The 24,639-nt window shown below is 38.3% G+C and overlaps 1 protein-coding gene across 1 annotated transcript in view; it reads right to left on the reverse strand.

Moving 5' to 3' along the window:
- The window catches only part of thsd7aa (thrombospondin, type I, domain containing 7Aa), a 140,365-nt gene that overhangs the window by 55,663 nt on the left and 60,063 nt on the right, over positions 1–24,639 (reverse strand). The window contains exons 4-5 of the mRNA XM_065292307.2: positions 21,455–21,636; positions 16,097–16,252 (exon numbers count right to left, since the gene is read on the reverse strand). Of these exons, the coding sequence (XP_065148379.1) occupies positions 16,097–16,252; positions 21,455–21,636 (338 nt within the window). The remainder of the gene's footprint in view (positions 1–16,096; positions 16,253–21,454; positions 21,637–24,639) is intronic.

The following is a 24,639-nucleotide window of genomic DNA, read 5'->3' on the forward strand; positions in this document are numbered from 1 at the left end:
CAAGACATAGTAAACAGTTGCAAAATCAGTAAGGATGCACCTAAAAACATTGCAAATGATGAAAGTCAGAATGTAGAAATAAAGAAACTAAACCACACATTAGGGGGCACTGTGATACATGTCACTGCCACATTTGGTTGCATTCAGGTCCAGGTACACACAAGAGACAAAAATTTGAATGGGATTCACCATTGTTTCACACACCATCATTCATCAAATACATCTTCTGTGCACTTTGAGGACTTTGGTGAAAAATCGACATTAGGCGGATTCTGCCAACAAAGCGGTACTTCTGAATGGCCTTAGGCGGGGATTAAGAAGATTTTAAGCGAAGGTAATTTGCATTTGGTTAATATCTCACTTTTGACAGAGGTGGCGTTCAGCAGCTTTTGTATCAATTCTTGAGGAAACTAGTCTCATGTTTCCAAACAGAGCTCAACATAAAGGATTGCACGATGGCCCTTGACCAGCGTGAGAGATGCTCGGGCCAGTAAACCGTATTGTCACTGGCCTGACCGGGCCACTGCTTCTCCCTCAGTCACTAAAATATATTTTTTGTGGCCATTTATCTGTATGTAACCTTATGCAATTTTATAATCGAGACACATTTTAAGCGTTGCGAATGTTAAAGGTATTGCGGAGGATTTTCTTTTTCCGGGTGGATCATCAAGACTATTGGTCCTCCTAGTTGTCAATCAGGAGTGTTGCGCAATTGCATTTTTTTAAAGTGGAGAAGGCGGTTCTTTTCTTAAATTCAAGAAAATCCTCCGCTACACCTTTAACTTCTCTAGAAATTAAATGAGGTTTCTCCTACCATTGGTTTTTGTGGACACTGTTGCGTGTTATGTCAGCTGGTAGAGCAAAGAGACGTTAAGATGGCAGCGGCGTCGAAACGAAAACATAATTATTAAACATCTTGGAAGCAGACATTTACTTGGGTAAAACACAACGAAAGAAACAATGCAGTGTAACAGAAATCTTTTATTCGTGGGGCCAGTAAAAATTTGCAGGGCAAGTGAAATCCTGAACCACTGGCCCGAACAGGCCAGTATATAATATTATTTCCGTTGAGCCCTGCCAAAGCATGTTTGATGATGTAAAACACCTTTAAGTAAGGCTTAAAATGAACAAGTTACACTCTAAAAATGCTGTTTTCTTCTGTAATTTCATACGAAATGCTGGGTTAATTTCCTCCCTTTTTGACCCAACGCTGGGTTGAAAATAACCCAGCATTTTTGGTGTATTTAGAAATAAGTTAAAATAATATATAATAATAATAATAATAATACAAATCTTATTCTCTGAAGAGTCATACATTAGAAACAATGCTATTTTTATAATTTTTACCAATTATGAAACAATTAGCACAGGATTGTGGGATATCACAGCTAGTCAATGAAGAATCTAAGCAGCCTTTACAACCAACCAGGTAGTTTATGGTTGCATACAGTAGACGCGAAAAAGCTTTTTAACAAACCATAGCTCAATGTCTTCATACCCCAGTATGCTGCATCATTTCTCAGCTTTTCATCACATCTATTGATTTAACTGGTTGACGTGACTAGTGGAAGTACAAAGCCCACTTAACCGTCACAGTGTGTCATTGAGCAATAACTGCAATATTACATTTAAAGTATCAGCCCATTGAGTGCAGCAGATGACAGAAATTACTGGCGCAGCTCATCATAATGAATTTTATTATTCTTCCCTCATTACGCTTGCATTTCATCAAAGCGGCTAATGCATTCAGCAATCCATTAATACTGAAGAGGCTTTGACTCCGGGGGAATTCCCATTAAAGGGCGAGGAAAGAACTCGGGCCGGCGCAAGGTCACCAAACACGTAACCCCCAATTCTGTTGCCAAGCCCCGGCTTCTGGTTAAGTCCACATTGCTGTCTGGGGCTGATAAGGTAATATGGGAGTAGGGGGCCTTTAGGAGTTAGCCCGAGATGCCGGCATCGTCCCTTTCTCTGATTACTTCTGTCTCTGGCTCTCCTCCTGGCTTTTTTTAATCAGAAGGTCAGCACGGAGCTCATTGTGGTTGGGAGAGGTGGGGGCATGTAAGAGGATTGTATCGCATTGTGTCAGTCAGCCCTCAGGTGTGTATGTGTGCGTGTGTGCTCACTCTTTATCAGACAAAGCAGGATACTGGATTTCATATGACCCCCTGTTAATAAAAAAACAAGACAAAAGCCCCAGCCGTCGAGAAATCTCATCCAAATCTCATGGGTCATCACACCCCAGGTGCACACTGACACTTTATTGGTTAAGATGTCACTGGTAATTTGTTCCTTATCTCACATCAGGCTTATTTTTCAACCTTGTTCAGGCTATAATAAAGATTACCAATATATAACAGCCTCTCTGTCATAATAACACTATACAGTATATAACTCGCATTTATCAGAAGTGGAGGGTAGGACAGTAGTGGTTTTGGCAGATGAGCTGTAGATGACAAGTTTCAAAATTGAAATTATAATATCTTCAGTTTCTCAATTTGAATAGGATGTAGAAATTTAATTGAAATGTTAATGAAAAGAACTGGAAAGGAATGATTATCAAAAACTGTAATAGATTTTAATGAAACATTGCATTGTTATTGTAAGTACAATTTAGTGGTTAAAGGTGCAATGTGTAAATTTTAGGAGTATCTATTCAGGGAAATGCAATATAATATACACAACTATGTTTTCAGTGGTGTATAAAAACTTTACAAAATGAGCTGTTATGTTTTTATTACCTTAGTATGAGCCGTTTCTATCTACGTACATTGCGGGTCCAATGGAAGTCGCCATTTTGCGCAGCCATGTTTCTGCAGTAGCCCTAAATAGACAAACTGCTCTATAGAGCGCATTTCGTAAATATGTTGCCTCAGACAACGACATGTTTGTTCTGTGCAGCTACCGTAGTTTCTCTACATGCTTTAAAAGGAAGGTTTAAAGGTGTCCTGAGCCGTTGGTTGCAATATACAACCTCAACACTAGATGCTGCTAAAATCTACACAGTGCACCTTTAAATAAATATATTTTACTTTCATAAAAAATCTGATAATTTACTCACCTCCATGTCATCCAAGATGTTCATGTCTGTCTTTGTGCAGTCAAGAAGAAATTACGTTTATTTGAGGAAAATATTCCAGGATTTTTATTCATATAGTGTACCTCAACAGTTTACAGTTTCAATGCAGTTTAAAATTGCAGTTTCAATGCAGATTCAAAGGGATCTAATCGATGCCAAACGAGGCATAAGGGTCTTATCTAGCAAAATAATCGTCATTTTGTCCAAATAAACAAATATGTTTTTTTTAACCACAACTTCTCGTCTTGCACTAACCTTGTGATGCACCAGCGCGACCTTGTGTATTACATAATCACGTCGAAAGTACCGCTCAAGTGTGGAGAAAGAAGACTCTGTGTCAGTTTATTGTTTAAAATGGCCCACAAGTGTGCGTTTCACATATGTAATGTGTGACTTTTTACGTAATACATAAGGTTACGCTGGCGCATCACACGGCTAGTGCAAAATGAGAAGTTGTGGTTTAAAAGTGCTTATTTTTTGTCAAAATTGATGATTGTTTGGCTAGATACAGGTAAGACCCTTATGCCTCGGTTGGGATGGTTTAGAGCCATTTGAAGCTGAATTAAAACTTCAATTTTAAACTGCATTGAAACGGTAAACTGTCGAGTTTTTTTGACTGAACAAAGAAAGACATCAACATCTTGGATGACATTGAGTAAATTATCAGGATTTTTAGGAAAGTGGAGTAATACTTTAAGTTTCCATAAAGATGCCATCATGCACACAACATATGGGGTATAGCCAGAAATGCAATCAATTAAAATAAAAAATAAATATTGAATAAAATGAATAAAATAATGAATTCATATTATTTTAGGGCTGTTAAAATAACACGTTAATTTATTAATTAATCTGAGAAAAAATTACGCGTTAAAAAAAAAATAACGCAGATTAATACATTCCGTATTGACCTTTGAACCTGGTAACACTCTAGCCTAGCCTGACTACGTCAGACTTTGTACTTCCGCTAAATTTCATTACGCTTCTGTACTCAGTCTGAGATAGCTCCCATTCTAACCGTTTTCCTCCGGTCTCAAAACGCCGGTCCAATCAACAAACAGAGGGCGGGCTGAGAGCCGTGACGTAGACGCTAAGCGCGAATGTACAGTTGTTGTTTGTGGACATGGAGGCACAGAAAGCTATTTGCTCTGTTTTGGAGAACCGGCACTTGCCAACTTAAGCCCGAACAAGAAGAGTGTTTGTTAAACATTTTGAATGGACATTATGTTGTTGCCCTACTCCAGACAGGTTTTGGTAAAAGTTTAATTTATCAACTATTACCGATCGTCAGCGAGAAACTGTGTGCAGCACAGCTTGACGTGCACAACGATTGAGAAGATCATGGAAGGGAATTTCGTTGTTCACAGTTAATGGTGGAGGACGCGTGGGCAAACATTCTTTGGTGACGTTCCTGATTAACTCTTTCACCGCCAGCGTTTTTAAAAAAAGTTGCCAGCGCCAGCGTTTTTCATGATTTTCACCAAAGTTTAATGCCTTCCAGAAAATGTTCTTTTTTAAATATATAAACATAAAATATACCAAATGAAAGAACAAACCCTCTGCTTTCAAACAAAAAAACCGTTTCATCCTACCTTTAGTGGTTCTTTTGCAATCAGCTTTTGAATATGGGTAGGTTTTTGCAAAAACACCATATTTTGAGCAAAAAGCAGAAATAATTCCATTTTTGTGACGGACTTTTCATAGAGATCCGATTCAGAGCGATCTTTAAAACAGACACGTACATGCAGCAGCTTGCCATAGGGCAATACTTCCGGGTTTAAAAAGTTGCGGAAGGGCGCCACCTGGTGGATAATAGCGGTATTGCGGAAAGACGGAAAATCTCGTCATTGGCGGGGAAGCGTTTTCTCTTAATTGACGAGATATCTCGTCAATGGCGAGGAAAGAGTTAACCAGAAAATAAGGTAGGAAGATTTAATTTACATATGGTTATGGCTGTCTGGTGGAAGAGTTTGAGCGGAGAGAGGGGCGTTCCTCCACTTAGACGTGAGTGGAAAGGTAAGGATCGTGTTCTAGCTCTGGCCCGATTTACTTTACATAATCTGCAAAAGTCGTTCATAACCATGTTAACTCCGGTATTTCGCTCGATGGGTTTGTTTTCACATCATACGTGTGTTTTACTGCAGAAATTCGATGCGGCTGAGTCGGCGCATAACGCACATCATGTCCAAACTTTATGTGATTGGCTTACGTTTAGACCAATGATTTTAAACTTCAGACAAGCCCCTCCCACGAGAAGGAAAACGATTGTCAATTATGCCCAGCCAGACTCTGTCTATGAAGCGAAGCAAAATAGCAGAGGATGGTATTACCAGGCTAACTCTAGCCACCATTCGACTGTAAAATAAAGGAGGGAGACAAGAACGCGCTGGCGGTGACTGGATCATTGATTGGATTATTTACTTACAAAAAATGGCCTGATAAAAGTGATGATAAAAATAAAGTCGTCTGCAAAGTCTGCAGCAAGTAATTTGCATATCACCGGAGTTCGTCCACTCTAAAATACCACATCAACGCAAAGCATCCGGGAGTAAACGTTAATCTGGAGGTACGACCTAGCACGTCCCATAATACCAAAGGTAAAGGAGATGGTTTTTTATTTAAGGTTTATGTTCAATTGCACAAAAAAGTCCTGCAATTAAATATTTAATACTTTCACAGCAAAAATTATGTATGCGATTAATTAAGATTAATTAATCACAGAGTATGTAATTAATTAGATTAAAAATATTAATTGTTTGACAGCCCTCATTTTTTTCATTACACATAAGAATTTTACACTTTTTGAATAGTGTAAAATTGCAAGAAAGTATAGCTATGTTACTTTCTATTACACATTGAATTTCATTTAATTCCACATCCTGTTCAATTCAAAAATCCAATTCAACATCATGTGAGGTGTGCACTGGTTAAAAAAATGCTGGGTTAAACAAATATAAACATTTCTCGGTTTAATTTAACTCAACGGTTTGTCCCTTTTTCACCCAGCGCTGGGTTGAAAATAACCCTGCATTTTACACTTCGTTTTAAAATCTCACAAATCTGAAATTCTGAATTTTGTCTAACCCTGAATCTAACCCTGAATCTAAAAGTGTCACACCCCAGGTGCACACTGACACTTTATTGGTTAAGATGTCACTGGTAATTTGTTCCTTATCTCACATCAGGCTTATTTTTCAACCTTGTTCAGGCTATAATAAAGATTACCAATATATAACAGCCTCTCTGTCATAATAACACTATACAGTATATAACTCGCATTTATCAGAAGTGGAGGGTAGGACAGTAGTGGTTTTGGCAGATGAGCTGTAGATGACAAGTTTCAAAATTGAAATTATAATATCTTCAGTTTCTCAATTTGAATAGGATGTAGAAATTTAATTGAAATGTTAATGAAAAGAACTGGAAAGGAATGATTATCAAAAACTGTAATAGATTTTAATGAAACATTGCATTGTTATTGTAAGTACAATTTAGTGGTTAAAGGTGCAATGTGTAAATTTTAGGAGTATCTATTCAGGGAAATGCAATATAATATACACAACTATGTTTTCAGTGGTGTATAAAAACTTTACAAAATGAGCTGTTATGTTTTTATTACCTTAGTATGAGCCGTTTCTATCTACGTACATTGCGGGTCCAATGGAAGTCGCCATTTTGCGCAGCCATGTTTCTGCAGTAGCCCTAAATAGACAAACTGCTCTATAGAGCGCATTTCGTAAATATGTTGCCTCAGACAACGACATGTTTGTTCTGTGCAGCTACCGTAGTTTCTCTACATGCTTTAAAAGGAAGGTTTAAAGGTGTCCTGAGCCGTTGGTTGCAATATACAACCTCAACACTAGATGCTGCTAAAATCTACACAGTGCACCTTTAAATAAATATATTTTACTTTCATAAAAAATCTGATAATTTACTCACCTCCATGTCATCCAAGATGTTCATGTCTGTCTTTGTGCAGTCAAGAAGAAATTACGTTTATTTGAGGAAAATATTCCAGGATTTTTATTCATATAGTGTACCTCAACAGTTTACAGTTTCAATGCAGTTTAAAATTGCAGTTTCAATGCAGATTCAAAGGGATCTAATCGATGCCAAACGAGGCATAAGGGTCTTATCTAGCAAAATAATCGTCATTTTGTCCAAATAAACAAATATGTTTTTTTTAACCACAACTTCTCGTCTTGCACTAACCTTGTGATGCACCAGCGCGACCTTGTGTATTACATAATCACGTCGAAAGTACCGCTCAAGTGTGGAGAAAGAAGACTCTGTGTCAGTTTATTGTTTAAAATGGCCCACAAGTGTGCGTTTCACATATGTAATGTGTGACTTTTTACGTAATACATAAGGTTACGCTGGCGCATCACACGGCTAGTGCAAAATGAGAAGTTGTGGTTTAAAAGTGCTTATTTTTTGTCAAAATTGATGATTGTTTGGCTAGATACAGGTAAGACCCTTATGCCTCGGTTGGGATGGTTTAGAGCCATTTGAAGCTGAATTAAAACTTCAATTTTAAACTGCATTGAAACGGTAAACTGTCGAGTTTTTTTGACTGAACAAAGAAAGACATCAACATCTTGGATGACATTGAGTAAATTATCAGGATTTTTAGGAAAGTGGAGTAATACTTTAAGTTTCCATAAAGATGCCATCATGCACACAACATATGGGGTATAGCCAGAAATGCAATCAATTAAAATAAAAAATAAATATTGAATAAAATGAATAAAATAATGAATTCATATTATTTTAGGGCTGTTAAAATAACACGTTAATTTATTAATTAATCTGAGAAAAAATTACGCGTTAAAAAAAAAATAACGCAGATTAATACATTCCGTATTGACCTTTGAACCTGGTAACACTCTAGCCTAGCCTGACTACGTCAGACTTTGTACTTCCGCTAAATTTCATTACGCTTCTGTACTCAGTCTGAGATAGCTCCCATTCTAACCGTTTTCCTCCGGTCTCAAAACGCCGGTCCAATCAACAAACAGAGGGCGGGCTGAGAGCCGTGACGTAGACGCTAAGCGCGAATGTACAGTTGTTGTTTGTGGACATGGAGGCACAGAAAGCTATTTGCTCTGTTTTGGAGAACCGGCACTTGCCAACTTAAGCCCGAACAAGAAGAGTGTTTGTTAAACATTTTGAATGGACATTATGTTGTTGCCCTACTCCAGACAGGTTTTGGTAAAAGTTTAATTTATCAACTATTACCGATCGTCAGCGAGAAACTGTGTGCAGCACAGCTTGACGTGCACAACGATTGAGAAGATCATGGAAGGGAATTTCGTTGTTCACAGTTAATGGTGGAGGACGCGTGGGCAAACATTCTTTGGTGACGTTCCTGATTAACTCTTTCACCGCCAGCGTTTTTAAAAAAAGTTGCCAGCGCCAGCGTTTTTCATGATTTTCACCAAAGTTTAATGCCTTCCAGAAAATGTTCTTTTTTAAATATATAAACATAAAATATACCAAATGAAAGAACAAACCCTCTGCTTTCAAACAAAAAAACCGTTTCATCCTACCTTTAGTGGTTCTTTTGCAATCAGCTTTTGAATATGGGTAGGTTTTTGCAAAAACACCATATTTTGAGCAAAAAGCAGAAATAATTCCATTTTTGTGACGGACTTTTCATAGAGATCCGATTCAGAGCGATCTTTAAAACAGACACGTACATGCAGCAGCTTGCCATAGGGCAATACTTCCGGGTTTAAAAAGTTGCGGAAGGGCGCCACCTGGTGGATAATAGCGGTATTGCGGAAAGACGGAAAATCTCGTCATTGGCGGGGAAGCGTTTTCTCTTAATTGACGAGATATCTCGTCAATGGCGAGGAAAGAGTTAACCAGAAAATAAGGTAGGAAGATTTAATTTACATATGGTTATGGCTGTCTGGTGGAAGAGTTTGAGCGGAGAGAGGGGCGTTCCTCCACTTAGACGTGAGTGGAAAGGTAAGGATCGTGTTCTAGCTCTGGCCCGATTTACTTTACATAATCTGCAAAAGTCGTTCATAACCATGTTAACTCCGGTATTTCGCTCGATGGGTTTGTTTTCACATCATACGTGTGTTTTACTGCAGAAATTCGATGCGGCTGAGTCGGCGCATAACGCACATCATGTCCAAACTTTATGTGATTGGCTTACGTTTAGACCAATGATTTTAAACTTCAGACAAGCCCCTCCCACGAGAAGGAAAACGATTGTCAATTATGCCCAGCCAGACTCTGTCTATGAAGCGAAGCAAAATAGCAGAGGATGGTATTACCAGGCTAACTCTAGCCACCATTCGACTGTAAAATAAAGGAGGGAGACAAGAACGCGCTGGCGGTGACTGGATCATTGATTGGATTATTTACTTACAAAAAATGGCCTGATAAAAGTGATGATAAAAATAAAGTCGTCTGCAAAGTCTGCAGCAAGTAATTTGCATATCACCGGAGTTCGTCCACTCTAAAATACCACATCAACGCAAAGCATCCGGGAGTAAACGTTAATCTGGAGGTACGACCTAGCACGTCCCATAATACCAAAGGTAAAGGAGATGGTTTTTTATTTAAGGTTTATGTTCAATTGCACAAAAAAGTCCTGCAATTAAATATTTAATACTTTCACAGCAAAAATTATGTATGCGATTAATTAAGATTAATTAATCACAGAGTATGTAATTAATTAGATTAAAAATATTAATTGTTTGACAGCCCTCATTTTTTTCATTACACATAAGAATTTTACACTTTTTGAATAGTGTAAAATTGCAAGAAAGTATAGCTATGTTACTTTCTATTACACATTGAATTTCATTTAATTCCACATCCTGTTCAATTCAAAAATCCAATTCAACATCATGTGAGGTGTGCACTGGTTAAAAAAATGCTGGGTTAAACAAATATAAACATTTCTCGGTTTAATTTAACTCAACGGTTTGTCCCTTTTTCACCCAGCGCTGGGTTGAAAATAACCCTGCATTTTACACTTCGTTTTAAAATCTCACAAATCTGAAATTCTGAATTTTGTCTAACCCTGAATCTAACCCTGAATCTAAAAGTGTCACACCCCAGGTGCACACTGACACTTTATTGGTTAAGATGTCACTGGTAATTTGTTCCTTATCTCACATCAGGCTTATTTTTCAACCTTGTTCAGGCTATAATAAAGATTACCAATATATAACAGCCTCTCTGTCATAATAACACTATACAGTATATAACTCGCATTTATCAGAAGTGGAGGGTAGGACAGTAGTGGTTTTGGCAGATGAGCTGTAGATGACAAGTTTCAAAATTGAAATTATAATATCTTCAGTTTCTCAATTTGAATAGGATGTAGAAATTTAATTGAAATGTTAATGAAAAGAACTGGAAAGGAATGATTATCAAAAACTGTAATAGATTTTAATGAAACATTGCATTGTTATTGTAAGTACAATTTAGTGGTTAAAGGTGCAATGTGTAAATTTTAGGAGTATCTATTCAGGGAAATGCAATATAATATACACAACTATGTTTTCAGTGGTGTATAAAAACTTTACAAAATGAGCTGTTATGTTTTTATTACCTTAGTATGAGCCGTTTCTATCTACGTACATTGCGGGTCCAATGGAAGTCGCCATTTTGCGCAGCCATGTTTCTGCAGTAGCCCTAAATAGACAAACTGCTCTATAGAGCGCATTTCGTAAATATGTTGCCTCAGACAACGACATGTTTGTTCTGTGCAGCTACCGTAGTTTCTCTACATGCTTTAAAAGGAAGGTTTAAAGGTGTCCTGAGCCGTTGGTTGCAATATACAACCTCAACACTAGATGCTGCTAAAATCTACACAGTGCACCTTTAAATAAATATATTTTACTTTCATAAAAAATCTGATAATTTACTCACCTCCATGTCATCCAAGATGTTCATGTCTGTCTTTGTGCAGTCAAGAAGAAATTACGTTTATTTGAGGAAAATATTCCAGGATTTTTATTCATATAGTGTACCTCAACAGTTTACAGTTTCAATGCAGTTTAAAATTGCAGTTTCAATGCAGATTCAAAGGGATCTAATCGATGCCAAACGAGGCATAAGGGTCTTATCTAGCAAAATAATCGTCATTTTGTCCAAATAAACAAATATGTTTTTTTTAACCACAACTTCTCGTCTTGCACTAACCTTGTGATGCACCAGCGCGACCTTGTGTATTACATAATCACGTCGAAAGTACCGCTCAAGTGTGGAGAAAGAAGACTCTGTGTCAGTTTATTGTTTAAAATGGCCCACAAGTGTGCGTTTCACATATGTAATGTGTGACTTTTTACGTAATACATAAGGTTACGCTGGCGCATCACACGGCTAGTGCAAAATGAGAAGTTGTGGTTTAAAAGTGCTTATTTTTTGTCAAAATTGATGATTGTTTGGCTAGATACAGGTAAGACCCTTATGCCTCGGTTGGGATGGTTTAGAGCCATTTGAAGCTGAATTAAAACTTCAATTTTAAACTGCATTGAAACGGTAAACTGTCGAGTTTTTTTGACTGAACAAAGAAAGACATCAACATCTTGGATGACATTGAGTAAATTATCAGGATTTTTAGGAAAGTGGAGTAATACTTTAAGTTTCCATAAAGATGCCATCATGCACACAACATATGGGGTATAGCCAGAAATGCAATCAATTAAAATAAAAAATAAATATTGAATAAAATGAATAAAATAATGAATTCATATTATTTTAGGGCTGTTAAAATAACACGTTAATTTATTAATTAATCTGAGAAAAAATTACGCGTTAAAAAAAAAATAACGCAGATTAATACATTCCGTATTGACCTTTGAACCTGGTAACACTCTAGCCTAGCCTGACTACGTCAGACTTTGTACTTCCGCTAAATTTCATTACGCTTCTGTACTCAGTCTGAGATAGCTCCCATTCTAACCGTTTTCCTCCGGTCTCAAAACGCCGGTCCAATCAACAAACAGAGGGCGGGCTGAGAGCCGTGACGTAGACGCTAAGCGCGAATGTACAGTTGTTGTTTGTGGACATGGAGGCACAGAAAGCTATTTGCTCTGTTTTGGAGAACCGGCACTTGCCAACTTAAGCCCGAACAAGAAGAGTGTTTGTTAAACATTTTGAATGGACATTATGTTGTTGCCCTACTCCAGACAGGTTTTGGTAAAAGTTTAATTTATCAACTATTACCGATCGTCAGCGAGAAACTGTGTGCAGCACAGCTTGACGTGCACAACGATTGAGAAGATCATGGAAGGGAATTTCGTTGTTCACAGTTAATGGTGGAGGACGCGTGGGCAAACATTCTTTGGTGACGTTCCTGATTAACTCTTTCACCGCCAGCGTTTTTAAAAAAAGTTGCCAGCGCCAGCGTTTTTCATGATTTTCACCAAAGTTTAATGCCTTCCAGAAAATGTTCTTTTTTAAATATATAAACATAAAATATACCAAATGAAAGAACAAACCCTCTGCTTTCAAACAAAAAAACCGTTTCATCCTACCTTTAGTGGTTCTTTTGCAATCAGCTTTTGAATATGGGTAGGTTTTTGCAAAAACACCATATTTTGAGCAAAAAGCAGAAATAATTCCATTTTTGTGACGGACTTTTCATAGAGATCCGATTCAGAGCGATCTTTAAAACAGACACGTACATGCAGCAGCTTGCCATAGGGCAATACTTCCGGGTTTAAAAAGTTGCGGAAGGGCGCCACCTGGTGGATAATAGCGGTATTGCGGAAAGACGGAAAATCTCGTCATTGGCGGGGAAGCGTTTTCTCTTAATTGACGAGATATCTCGTCAATGGCGAGGAAAGAGTTAACCAGAAAATAAGGTAGGAAGATTTAATTTACATATGGTTATGGCTGTCTGGTGGAAGAGTTTGAGCGGAGAGAGGGGCGTTCCTCCACTTAGACGTGAGTGGAAAGGTAAGGATCGTGTTCTAGCTCTGGCCCGATTTACTTTACATAATCTGCAAAAGTCGTTCATAACCATGTTAACTCCGGTATTTCGCTCGATGGGTTTGTTTTCACATCATACGTGTGTTTTACTGCAGAAATTCGATGCGGCTGAGTCGGCGCATAACGCACATCATGTCCAAACTTTATGTGATTGGCTTACGTTTAGACCAATGATTTTAAACTTCAGACAAGCCCCTCCCACGAGAAGGAAAACGATTGTCAATTATGCCCAGCCAGACTCTGTCTATGAAGCGAAGCAAAATAGCAGAGGATGGTATTACCAGGCTAACTCTAGCCACCATTCGACTGTAAAATAAAGGAGGGAGACAAGAACGCGCTGGCGGTGACTGGATCATTGATTGGATTATTTACTTACAAAAAATGGCCTGATAAAAGTGATGATAAAAATAAAGTCGTCTGCAAAGTCTGCAGCAAGTAATTTGCATATCACCGGAGTTCGTCCACTCTAAAATACCACATCAACGCAAAGCATCCGGGAGTAAACGTTAATCTGGAGGTACGACCTAGCACGTCCCATAATACCAAAGGTAAAGGAGATGGTTTTTTATTTAAGGTTTATGTTCAATTGCACAAAAAAGTCCTGCAATTAAATATTTAATACTTTCACAGCAAAAATTATGTATGCGATTAATTAAGATTAATTAATCACAGAGTATGTAATTAATTAGATTAAAAATATTAATTGTTTGACAGCCCTCATTTTTTTCATTACACATAAGAATTTTACACTTTTTGAATAGTGTAAAATTGCAAGAAAGTATAGCTATGTTACTTTCTATTACACATTGAATTTCATTTAATTCCACATCCTGTTCAATTCAAAAATCCAATTCAACATCATGTGAGGTGTGCACTGGTTAAAAAAATGCTGGGTTAAACAAATATAAACATTTCTCGGTTTAATTTAACTCAACGGTTTGTCCCTTTTTCACCCAGCGCTGGGTTGAAAATAACCCTGCATTTTACACTTCGTTTTAAAATCTCACAAATCTGAAATTCTGAATTTTGTCTAACCCTGAATCTAAAACAAACTATGACGGATGATGAGTTTAGTTAATAACCACTGATGTACACTGTCTCATTCCCTTCATGGTGTAAAAGAATAAACACTCCTCTCTTTCACCATCTCCCTGAATAATGAGCAGGCACACACACAATATAAACACAAGTGATGAAGCGTGCCATTAGAGGTATATGCTGTAAAGTATGCAGCGTGGGTGTTTGAAAAGAGACAGAGTAGAGGATAGATTTAGAGAGAATCCATCATTAAGATGCATAGTGGAGAATTTCCTCCCATCCCGTCCTTCAGAGTCGCTTCATTAGGGAAGAGTCAATATGCATTAGTCATGGCACGGGTCGCTGTCCCAGCCATAATTAACCAGAAAAGCAGCCAGCATGCCAGCACCTTTGATACACTAGTAACAACTGTCAGCATTTGAAAAATCGAGAATCAGTAGAAATCAGTACACAACACCATCCTGCAAATCCTCCCAATCTTTCTTGGGGCTCCATTTTTTCGTCTATAACGTGCCTGGTTTTAAAACCTTTAAGAATAAATCTTGCTCCAGCAGACCTTTAGTTTATGGGGTGGGCGCTGATGGTGCTGATAGAGGGGCGATTTGAGTTACGTGTTGAAAGGGGTTCTGTACACAATTCATGAGATTTATAATGAGAGGGGTCGTTTTATTGATCTGCTCTAGTTTTAGACTAGCGAGATGGGTGAAATACCACCGCGCAAAGAGTACTGTAAAGCCCTTTTCACACAGATATTCCGTAAGATACACGGGACAGGCATCCTGGAATTTTACGGGACCGCTTGATATTTTATTCATTCACACTGCCAAGTTTACACGGCATCTGATGGTCCCGGAAAGACACGTGACATGTTGAAAGTCCCGCCCTCTCTTCTACGCAGCGTCTGAAGTTTGCATATTATTTATTATTTCTCTCTCCAGAAACAACTCGCGTGCATTTTTGTTTATGATAAGACTACAAAGGAGCGCGTGAACGCACAGTTCTATTCTGGTGAATGATCTCAGCTTCAGAGTGGATATTTGACAAGCTCCCTGATTTCTGCTTTGATACAGTTTTCAGACATTTCTCATCGTGATTGTTTATATGCATTTAAAACCCGCATTTTGAGGAGCTGAACAATATATCTCGTTGGGATGACATGCGGGTATTTTCGTTTATTATAGCTCAAATGAGCACGTTACGCGATATTCTTTTATGCTGCTGAATGATCTCCGTTTCAACGCAGTAAACGAGCTAACTTACCTGATATCCGCTTCAGTCTAGTATGCTGACATTTCTCGTAGTGAATGTTGTAAATCCCTGATTTTAAAGAGTTGAACCAACTTCATGTTGCCATGACACGCGCGTCCTCACTACGGCACGTGCGTCATTGTTTATGCGTCTCATATATCATTTCCTGATAACTGCTTCAATCTAGTTTGCAACATTTCTCGTGGTGAATGTTTATATACATGTTAGTTTGCAACATTTCTCGTTGTGAATGTTTATATACATGTTATCTCTCGTTGTAAGGAGCTGAACCATAACTTGTGTTGTGTTGATGACGCGCGCGTCCTCACTTCGACACGCCCTTTATGGCATTCTTGTTCACACAGAGGGTTACCCGCGTATCTTACTAGGTCCTCTTTCCGGCAACGATCCCAGAAGATTAACGGAACGAGTTTTTGTTCACACAGACGCTTGTCTGGCAATTTTACGGGTATTTTCTGGGACCAGAGGTCTGTGTGAATGAGGTTTAAGAGACAAACAGCGCTTATGGTACATTCACACGAGGCTTAAGCGTTAACACTTCTCATTTACTTTTAGTGGGTGACATCATGCTTTGCCGAACTGAATTGTGGATCTGTCAATGTCGCGTCACTGCCGTTTTCAAGCGCCACACGTGTGTCAGCAAATCAGATTACCTTATGCAAGTAGGCATGTGTTGTTGGCCACGCTTCAGACAAGCCTTCCGTCAAGCGTAAGTACCGTTACAGTTCACGCTCAGATTGCACTCACCTTTCTTTGTCGATTGATCTTGGCAGTTTTCAAAGGTGCAGGGACCCCATGCGCTCCAGGAAGACACCTCACATTCCACAGGACAGGGAATATGGCACATCTGGGTGGTGTTAGGAGGAACACCCAAACACAGGTCTTTGTTCACTGGCCGGGAAGCTGAAGAGATGAAAATAAACACAGTTGCAGAGATTTCATACAAACAGAAAGTGAATACATCACATGGAATAGGATTTTTTATTTTTTTTATAACTTTTGTTGATTTGTGCAAACAAAGTGCTTTGAAAAGGTATTTAATTTTCAATCTCTGTCATTTTTTCCATTGATAAGGATACTTAAAGACAAAAAATTGCAGGAGAAATGAGATCAGGAAAAGATGCAAGCAAAACTAAAACTGTGTTGCTTTCATGAGCAGCAGCTCAAAGTGTGAGTACATCCACAAAAACCCATTAGCTTTGGCTTAGACTTTCAAGGGGACATATTATGAAAATCTGAGATTTTCCATGTTTAATTGCTAAAATTGGGTCCGCAATGCTTTTATTAATCTAGAAAATATGAAAAAGATCAACCCAGTAACCTAGTTTTGGTAAACCATTCTCTGCAAGCATAGGTCATAGAAATTTGGCTCTCCTTGTGATGTCAGAAGGGGATAATACCGCCCCTTAATCTGCACTATCCAACCACAGCACTGCCATTTAGCGCAGATATCAGCTTTGCATTTTAAAAGACACACCCAAATCTGGACATTTTTGCACACACCTACAAAGTGGCAATTTTAACATGTTATAATAAATTATCTATATAATATTTTAAGCTAAAACTTCTTATTTGACATCTTGTGAAACGTCCCCTTTAAAAGCCAAAAAATAAGTATTAATTTTATGGTTAAACATTTAAATATTAAACTACATAATGAAACCTGAGAACATCCTTCTCATATGTACAAATGTTTTGGGATGCACACATTTTTTTTAATTCTGTATCTCGCAAATATCTCCCAATACCCAGTGTCTTTGTTTTTCTTTTATCTGTAACTAGCACTTGGTGTGTGTGTATGTGTGTGTACAGCTCCAAGCTGTTGTTGACTTCCTGCAAGGTCAGTGCATAAATGTATTCACCATGACACCCTGTGTCAGATCTTTACTTCATTCACATGCAAATTGCTATGAAAGGTGCACACTTTGATTGAGGCGTTTCTAAAAAATTATTTGTGTAATACATGTTTTTCAAAGCGATCTGAATGATTGATTGCGGTACGTTTCTGTGGAACTATTAATGATTCACGTGGGCTTGTTTAAAATAGAAATTAAAAAGGTTCATAAAGTGCTCCGCTGGGACAAACATGCCCAGAAACATTCAATTTAGCGAGCTAAATTGACTCACTCTTCGTTCCAAAAGTGACACGCAAGAAAGAAATTACATGTCAAACTGTCAAATTGATAAAATTGATTTGCAAAAGAATTGACTTGCAAATGTATGACCCTTGTTACTGTTCCTTATTTCCCCAATCAGATGTTTCTTTGCAATCCATATTAGTTACAATTGCGGCACTGTTGCACATGGTTATTTAGCATAAAGACTGCATCTTATTCACTTGCCATTTAAAACCAGACACTAAATATGCTGTGCCAAATAATTAAATTAATTCATAATCATTAAAATTCAGCTTGTTTTGCCTATGCTGCTGCTGCTATTTGCTATGTGCATTTACTGTACAACATACTTTTACCAATCATGGCAGCAGTTTTTAAACAAATTGATTATACCTGACAATATATTGACAAGTGTGATATATTCAAGCAAACTTTCTGCATTTTATTTTATTTATTTAGTGAATGCATTATTGAGGTGTACTAAAACCTGACTCTCACCGGCTCCACCACCCTGTTAACCCCCTCTGATTTATGACCCTCTCCTTGCAATTTGACCTTGTTCAGGTGGCACAATGCTCGCTTGGATACCAGATGGTCTGGAGTTTGCCCACCACGGGTCTAATTATGGCACAGGTAACCTATCAGTCCGTCTGGCATTCACCTGCTCACATAATTATCATCAATAACTACACCTGCCTGCAGGGCGGCGCTGCATGAATGCCCTGTAACATGGCCGTACTATTGAACATATCAAAGGTCCACAACAGGGTGCTAAATTCATCAAATTCTGGAGAGCATCATGACCAAGGCGATTCGAATGAACAGTGGCGGCAATGTTGTCACATTCTGGTCTCGGTTCGTTTTGATTCTGCCAAAGAGATGTGTTAATGGATAAAGATTGAGACAGCAGCTGCTTCTCCCTGTTGTCTAAATGTCTGAAGTCACCCGCAGGCAGAGAAAATCAAGCACAGCTTCCTCAGGCCCAAACACAAGAGCAAAAAGACGGATGGGATGCGACATTGGCAGAAGAAAACAAGAAGCTGCTTTTGATATGTAAAACGGACACTTTGGAATTCATGACATAGCCATAATCCCAAAATGATTGAAACAGAATTTTAAACGCAAACAACACTTTCATATTTCTATGGAAATAATGCATTTGGAAATAGCAAACTGGTTGCATGTAGTTGCACAGGAATAGGAAAGGTGCAGGGAATTGTGGTTGTCCACCAATCAATTCTTTACAGGATTTAGATATGATCCCTAAAACGAAATGACCCGATTAAATCTGCTTAAAACACATTGTCTGTCTGATCTGGACTAAACCGCAGATCCTGATGCTTTCATTGTCTGGCATTAACATATATAAAACCTGTGAATAATTCCACCGACCCACTGGCAAATCGCTTGGAAATGTCTAATCATGTGGAGCTTGAAATTAAATGCGCTCAAATTTGTCGAAAACTCCCTGTGGGGAAAAGTGCCCGATTGACTCTCCATTGATTAAAAGGGAAGCAGTTAAATTGGAAAGATGTGAGTCAGTGAACGATAAGGAAGTGGTAAAGAATACAAAGGTTTAGATGAAGGGATGGGTGCAATGTTGACATTTTTTTTTTTTAAAGCAGGCAAAGGAGGCAGTCCTCAGTAATATAAAAAAAAGAAAAACAGTAGAAAAATAAAACTAAACAAACCTTATATGATATTAAATAGTGACAGTGATTCAACTTTTGACTTATTTCAAAATGACGTTTTCGGCTGTATTTTGTATTACTTATTTATCTGGTTGGTTGGATTCAATACAATAGCAGCACATCATGGCTCACATTCATGCTTTATAAAGCAAACAAGAGCGCCAGCAGGAAAATCTATGTAAGGCTTGCTGGATTTCCCCGGGCATTCATTAAATTGTCTCTTGTTTGTGTTGAAAAGACAAAATTGTCATATGGGCTTGAAACAACATGAAGGTAAGAAGATGATTCTAGTGAGTAAACTACAGATACATCACATATATCTATGACCACTTTACCTGGAATTAATGGTCCAATAAAGAAAAAGACTATTATTGATGAAAGGCAAACATTTAAAATTAATACATGAAAGTAACACAATCTGTATTGTTTTTAAAAAAGAGGAATATGCATAAAGAAATCAAATATGAATAAAAAACACTTTGTTTTCTTATACAAGATCACAACACTACTAAAAGAGAAGGAGAAAAAAAAACAGAAAACAATGCATAAAGAGCATAATTACCGTATTTACCGTTTACAGTAAAAGAGATTTTGACATGCTGTGAAAACGCTTGAAGGGTGTTAGTGTGTGTATATGTGTGAAAGAGAGAAATGGGGTGTGAGAAGCAGCACAGGTGCTCTTTCACTGCTCCTTTATCTCAGACTTCTTCCATCTGTCATTGTGTGACTTGTCAGCACACCAGGCCTGTCACCTCACCAGCAGGAGCCGGAGACACTGCCATGTGCCTCCCTTAAGGCCACATTACTGATGGGATTCCAGCACTGCCTGGCAAAACGTCCATACTGGCAGGAGGGCCGAACCCTAACCTCCCCAGTAAAGGCAACTGTGCTGGTGCAGTCTAAGAAAGCAGGTGTGCACTTCATCAAGATACCACAGTTGATTTCCTATGTTTTCTACATATTGTAAATAACATTTTGTGACAAATAACCTTGATATCTTCAATACTGACTGTGTTAAAGATTGAAATATAAGAGTAAAATCAAACTTTGATGCTCCTCATGTCGTAATTAGAATAAACAAGCACTTTATGTGTGGCTTTTATGATTTCTACATTGCACATACAGTACTGTATGTCAAAAAATTGATCAAAAGTCTAGATCAAAAATGCTTGAATCGGTTTCATAATGACTGGAATGGAGAGACTACATAGTCTTTGTTCTCAAAGTCTACATTTTGCTCAGTGACAGCAACCATATGGTGCACCTTTAATGCCCATATTAATGTTTATTTTCAAGTAATTTGTATAAACATCACTAATTTGTGCTTTTATAGAGGTACACGCCAACTAGTATATACAAAAGAAAACCTAACAAGACACCACTAGTATTTTATTCATTTCAAACTCATTTCATTCAGTACACTATAGAGTTAACACATATACACATCACAAAGCATCTGGGCCAAAATACACCATCGTGTGTTTTTGGCCTATATAAATGCGTCTTACTTTTGAGGCACAGCTGCTTGCTGCACACTTTGTCTCGCTCTCCACGGTGTGACCAAGCAAGCCGCACCGACCAATGACTGCTTGAGGACAGCTGTGGACATTTGAATAAGTTCCCTGAGAGGTCGACAGTCGACAGATGGCAGGGGAGTTTCAGTGTCGGACCGAGAGCGAGAACGGGCACAGCACCAACCTCGGCGCATGGCACAGAGCACAGGCACCTCCCTGTTTCTGTCACATTACTCCAGAGAGATTGTGTGTGTGTCTGGGTGTATCTGCACCTGTGTGTATGTCTGTGATGGCATTAGCATTTCAATTCCAAAGTAGCTGCTTCATTAATTTGTACCGCTCTGACTTCTTTATTCTTTAATACCCCCCTAGTGATCTAATTTCAGCCCCTTGAAAAGGAATGCAATTACATGTCAGCTTTGGTTGTGCCACAGCACAGATATAAGCCGATCCTTGTCTAACAGCTTGTGGTGAACTTACAAGTCCGTACATGAGCAGAGGTGACTTGATCCAAAAAAAAAGGGGATTTATTCAACTGTATTCAAACATGCATCACCTGAAATTGCTTATTTAAAGAAAACAAAAACGTTGATGCTCCTAATTTTATACTTGGACCCACATTTACTCACAAATACAAACATATATGCAAGCTATTTTGAATGTGTTTTGTTTTTCATCATGACAGCCGATTTAAATAAGTAATAACCACTTTCACCCAGTTCAGTAAAATGCATTTTAAAACAGAAATGTTTTTTTGTTTGCTTGAGATTCACGTTTTCTTACCGTCTTTGCTCTTGAGGGAACTGGGGTTAGATGAGGTTTCGGTGGGCGCTTGAACGCAGTAGACTTCTCTTGTCTGAACCCCGCCTCCACAGAGTCCTGTCTGGTTACTGCGACGTCTGTCCTGTTGGCTTAGGAGGACGTCTACCCTACAATCACTCCACTCTGTGCTTTTCCAATTATACCTGCAGAGAGACAAGGAGGTAAATTTAGCAAACAGATGTGTGTTGATGAGCATTTAATGTCCTTTTAACACGTCTCAGTTTTCTTAATTTATCCTCTGTAGGCCGAGAACTGCAGACAGAGTGGTATGTCTGTTTTTCCACAAAAATAAACAACTTTGCTGTGTCTTTTAGAGTTATAAATACTTATAAATATATACCATTGGACTTTAGACACACCACTAAAATTATGTCTCTATTCTTTAAAACATTTTAATCTTTTAAAAAGGCATATGGTTAAATGCTTAAAGTAGTTTTGTACACGAATATAAATTGTGTCTAAACAATTTCCTTCACAAAAATACATTTTTAATAAAGTAAACAGCATCCAAACCAGCTGGTAGTAAAGTCCATTTTTATGAAGACACTAAACATTAGTAGCCGTGACAGACAGGATGTGCGGTATGGTCAGAGATTTATTGAGCTTCATTGAATTTGATGTCTGGCTTGCTGCTTTTTGATTTATCGTGTTAGTGACAGAAGCAGAAAAACAGCGTCAAGCTGAGCTACAGATGAATATGTTGCAATATTACAGAAAAATGATTAAAAAAAACACTGTATGTCTGGGTAGTAAATTATCACACGGCACAACACAATGTATTACCAAAAGTGAGTGTAAAGTCATTTCAGTGAATTGTTTCTAAACATTATACATGTTAGAAATGCATTGTTGAAACACATTACAAAGACTGTGAACTATGTAGTACTGAATTGTGGAGTTTACTAACCTGTTTACTATACCATTTCTGTGATTATTTGGATTTTGAGCGTGGCTAAAACGGTGGCTCGATGACACACTGGAGCCACTTAGCATGGCCCCGCCCCTAATGCAATCGTGAACATCCATTCAGGTTGTAGCAGTATTTGATGTTTCAGAGAGACGGCAGATATCCTGCGAGTGGGCATGATTTTACCGAGGGGCAACCTTTCGATCTCTCTGACGAAGCCAATACAGAAGTGATTTAAACTGCAATTCATCGACTGGCTGCTAGAGGCTGCCTCCAAAAGGGAGTCAATTCCCATAGACCCCCATGTTAAAATGGCCAACTTTAGAGTAGAAAATAATATGGTTACAGCCTGGTACAAAAAGTGTTTTTGGTCTATATAGCTGATTAAACTGTGAGGGCGTGAATTTTTTTGTATCTCATCCATTTAAATTATATTAAGCTTTAAAGTTCTGCATAATTAAGGGTGTGGCCACTTGAGTGATGGTTGAACAGCCACTCCCGTCACTAGAGTCGAGCTAGGCGGGCGTGGTTTCAGCAACCAGTCACCTCAGCTTCACCCACGTCCCGCCTCTTTAACCATTTTCGCATATCCGCGAGTGATGCGCGGTGACGCGCGGCCAAGATGGCAATGGCAGGCACCGCCTACTTTAAGCTTCAAAAATGATCTTCAGAAACCTATGGGTGAAGTCACGGACACTACGTCCATCTTTTTTTACAGTCTATGGGTTTTATAGTGGACACAGCATTTGACAGAAAAAAATCCTGATAACTTATTTTATTTACTTAGTGATATTTAAATTACTCAAGTTTGGCTGGGTGGTAAATATCCCATTTGTCTGTAGTTCACAAACTGAAAACTAACTGTTTTTCTATCACCATTTAAAAGGGACATTTAGGGCACACAAGACTTTTTTGAGATGTCACATAATTATTTGGTGTCCCCAGTGTACTTATGTGAAGGTTTAGCTCAAAATACCATATATATAATTTATCATAGCATGTTAAAATTGCCACTTTGTAGATGTGAGCAAAAATTTGCCTTTTTTGGGTGTGTCCTTTAAAATGCAAAATATGAGCTGATCTCTGCACTAAATTGCAGTGCTGTGGTTGGATAGTGCAGATTAAGGGGTGGTATTATCCCCTCTGACATCACAAGGGGAGCCAAATTTCAATTACCTATTTTTGCAGAGAATGGTTTACCAAAACTAAGTTACTGGGTTGTTCTTTTTCACATTTTCTAGGTTGATAAAAGCACTGGGGACCCAATTATAGCACTTAGACATGTAAAAAGTCAGATTTTCATAATATGTCCCCGTTAAATCTTTGACGTTTCGTAGTTGTTTACTGTTTAGTTTTGGTCTCATTAGCATTTATTGTTTGGTGTGGACTGTAAGAACGGCATTTTTGTCTTTGATCACAATTCTTCTCCAGACATGCCGGACTGATCAAAAGCCTGAAGGGTGGCTGCAAGGAAAGCTGTTTCACATTTCTGTGTCTTTGTGTTTAAATGCCCAAATGACCTTCAAATATAGTACAACCTGCTTCTACCTTTTAAAAGAAATTCAGTTAAAATAAGAAAATTAAATACCTTGTATATAGCCGAACTAAACCGAGTGCAGCTTCTCCATATTGTAAAAGGAAAGAATAAGATTTAGTGGCTCTCCATCTCTTACACATCCACAACTGAAGTCTGTTTTACATTAGAAATGCAAAGCTTTCATTTTTATGAGCTTGGAGTCAGTGTGTATGCAACAGTGTTTGCCATATTAAACTGAATGTGATGATACAGGCTTTCCCTTTATTTATATATCATGCTACATGTGGTGTATGAAGCCATACAGTAAGGGAGTGTGCACATAAAAGCTTTTAAACGCCGCTGAAAACATCAGGTGGGCGCCGACTGCCGGCTTACTTCAGCTGATCGCTTTGATTGCTGTGATACTTCTGCTTTGTTTATCAGTCGTTGTACGATGCGCCGGTTGGTTGTTGTGATATTTGTCCTGCCCCTCCAACCACTTTGATTGGACGGCCGTGTGAAAACTGACATTGACCAGCTGAGCTTTTCACTCAGTTGAATATTTTTCAACTCTCGCATTGAGTGCGGAAAAACGTAGAGCGCCTGCTTTTAGCACGGAAACAAAAAACTCGAGCTGCTGGCTTTTTTTAAATGCTGCGCTTCCATTGGAAAAAATTTTATTTAAATAAGCCGGCGAAAATCTTTGGTGTGCTTGCCTCCTTA

The sequence above is a fragment of the Paramisgurnus dabryanus genome, chromosome 19 (genome assembly GCF_030506205.2).
Source record: "Paramisgurnus dabryanus chromosome 19, PD_genome_1.1, whole genome shotgun sequence".
Classification (NCBI taxonomy): Eukaryota; Metazoa; Chordata; class Actinopteri; order Cypriniformes; family Cobitidae; genus Paramisgurnus; species Paramisgurnus dabryanus.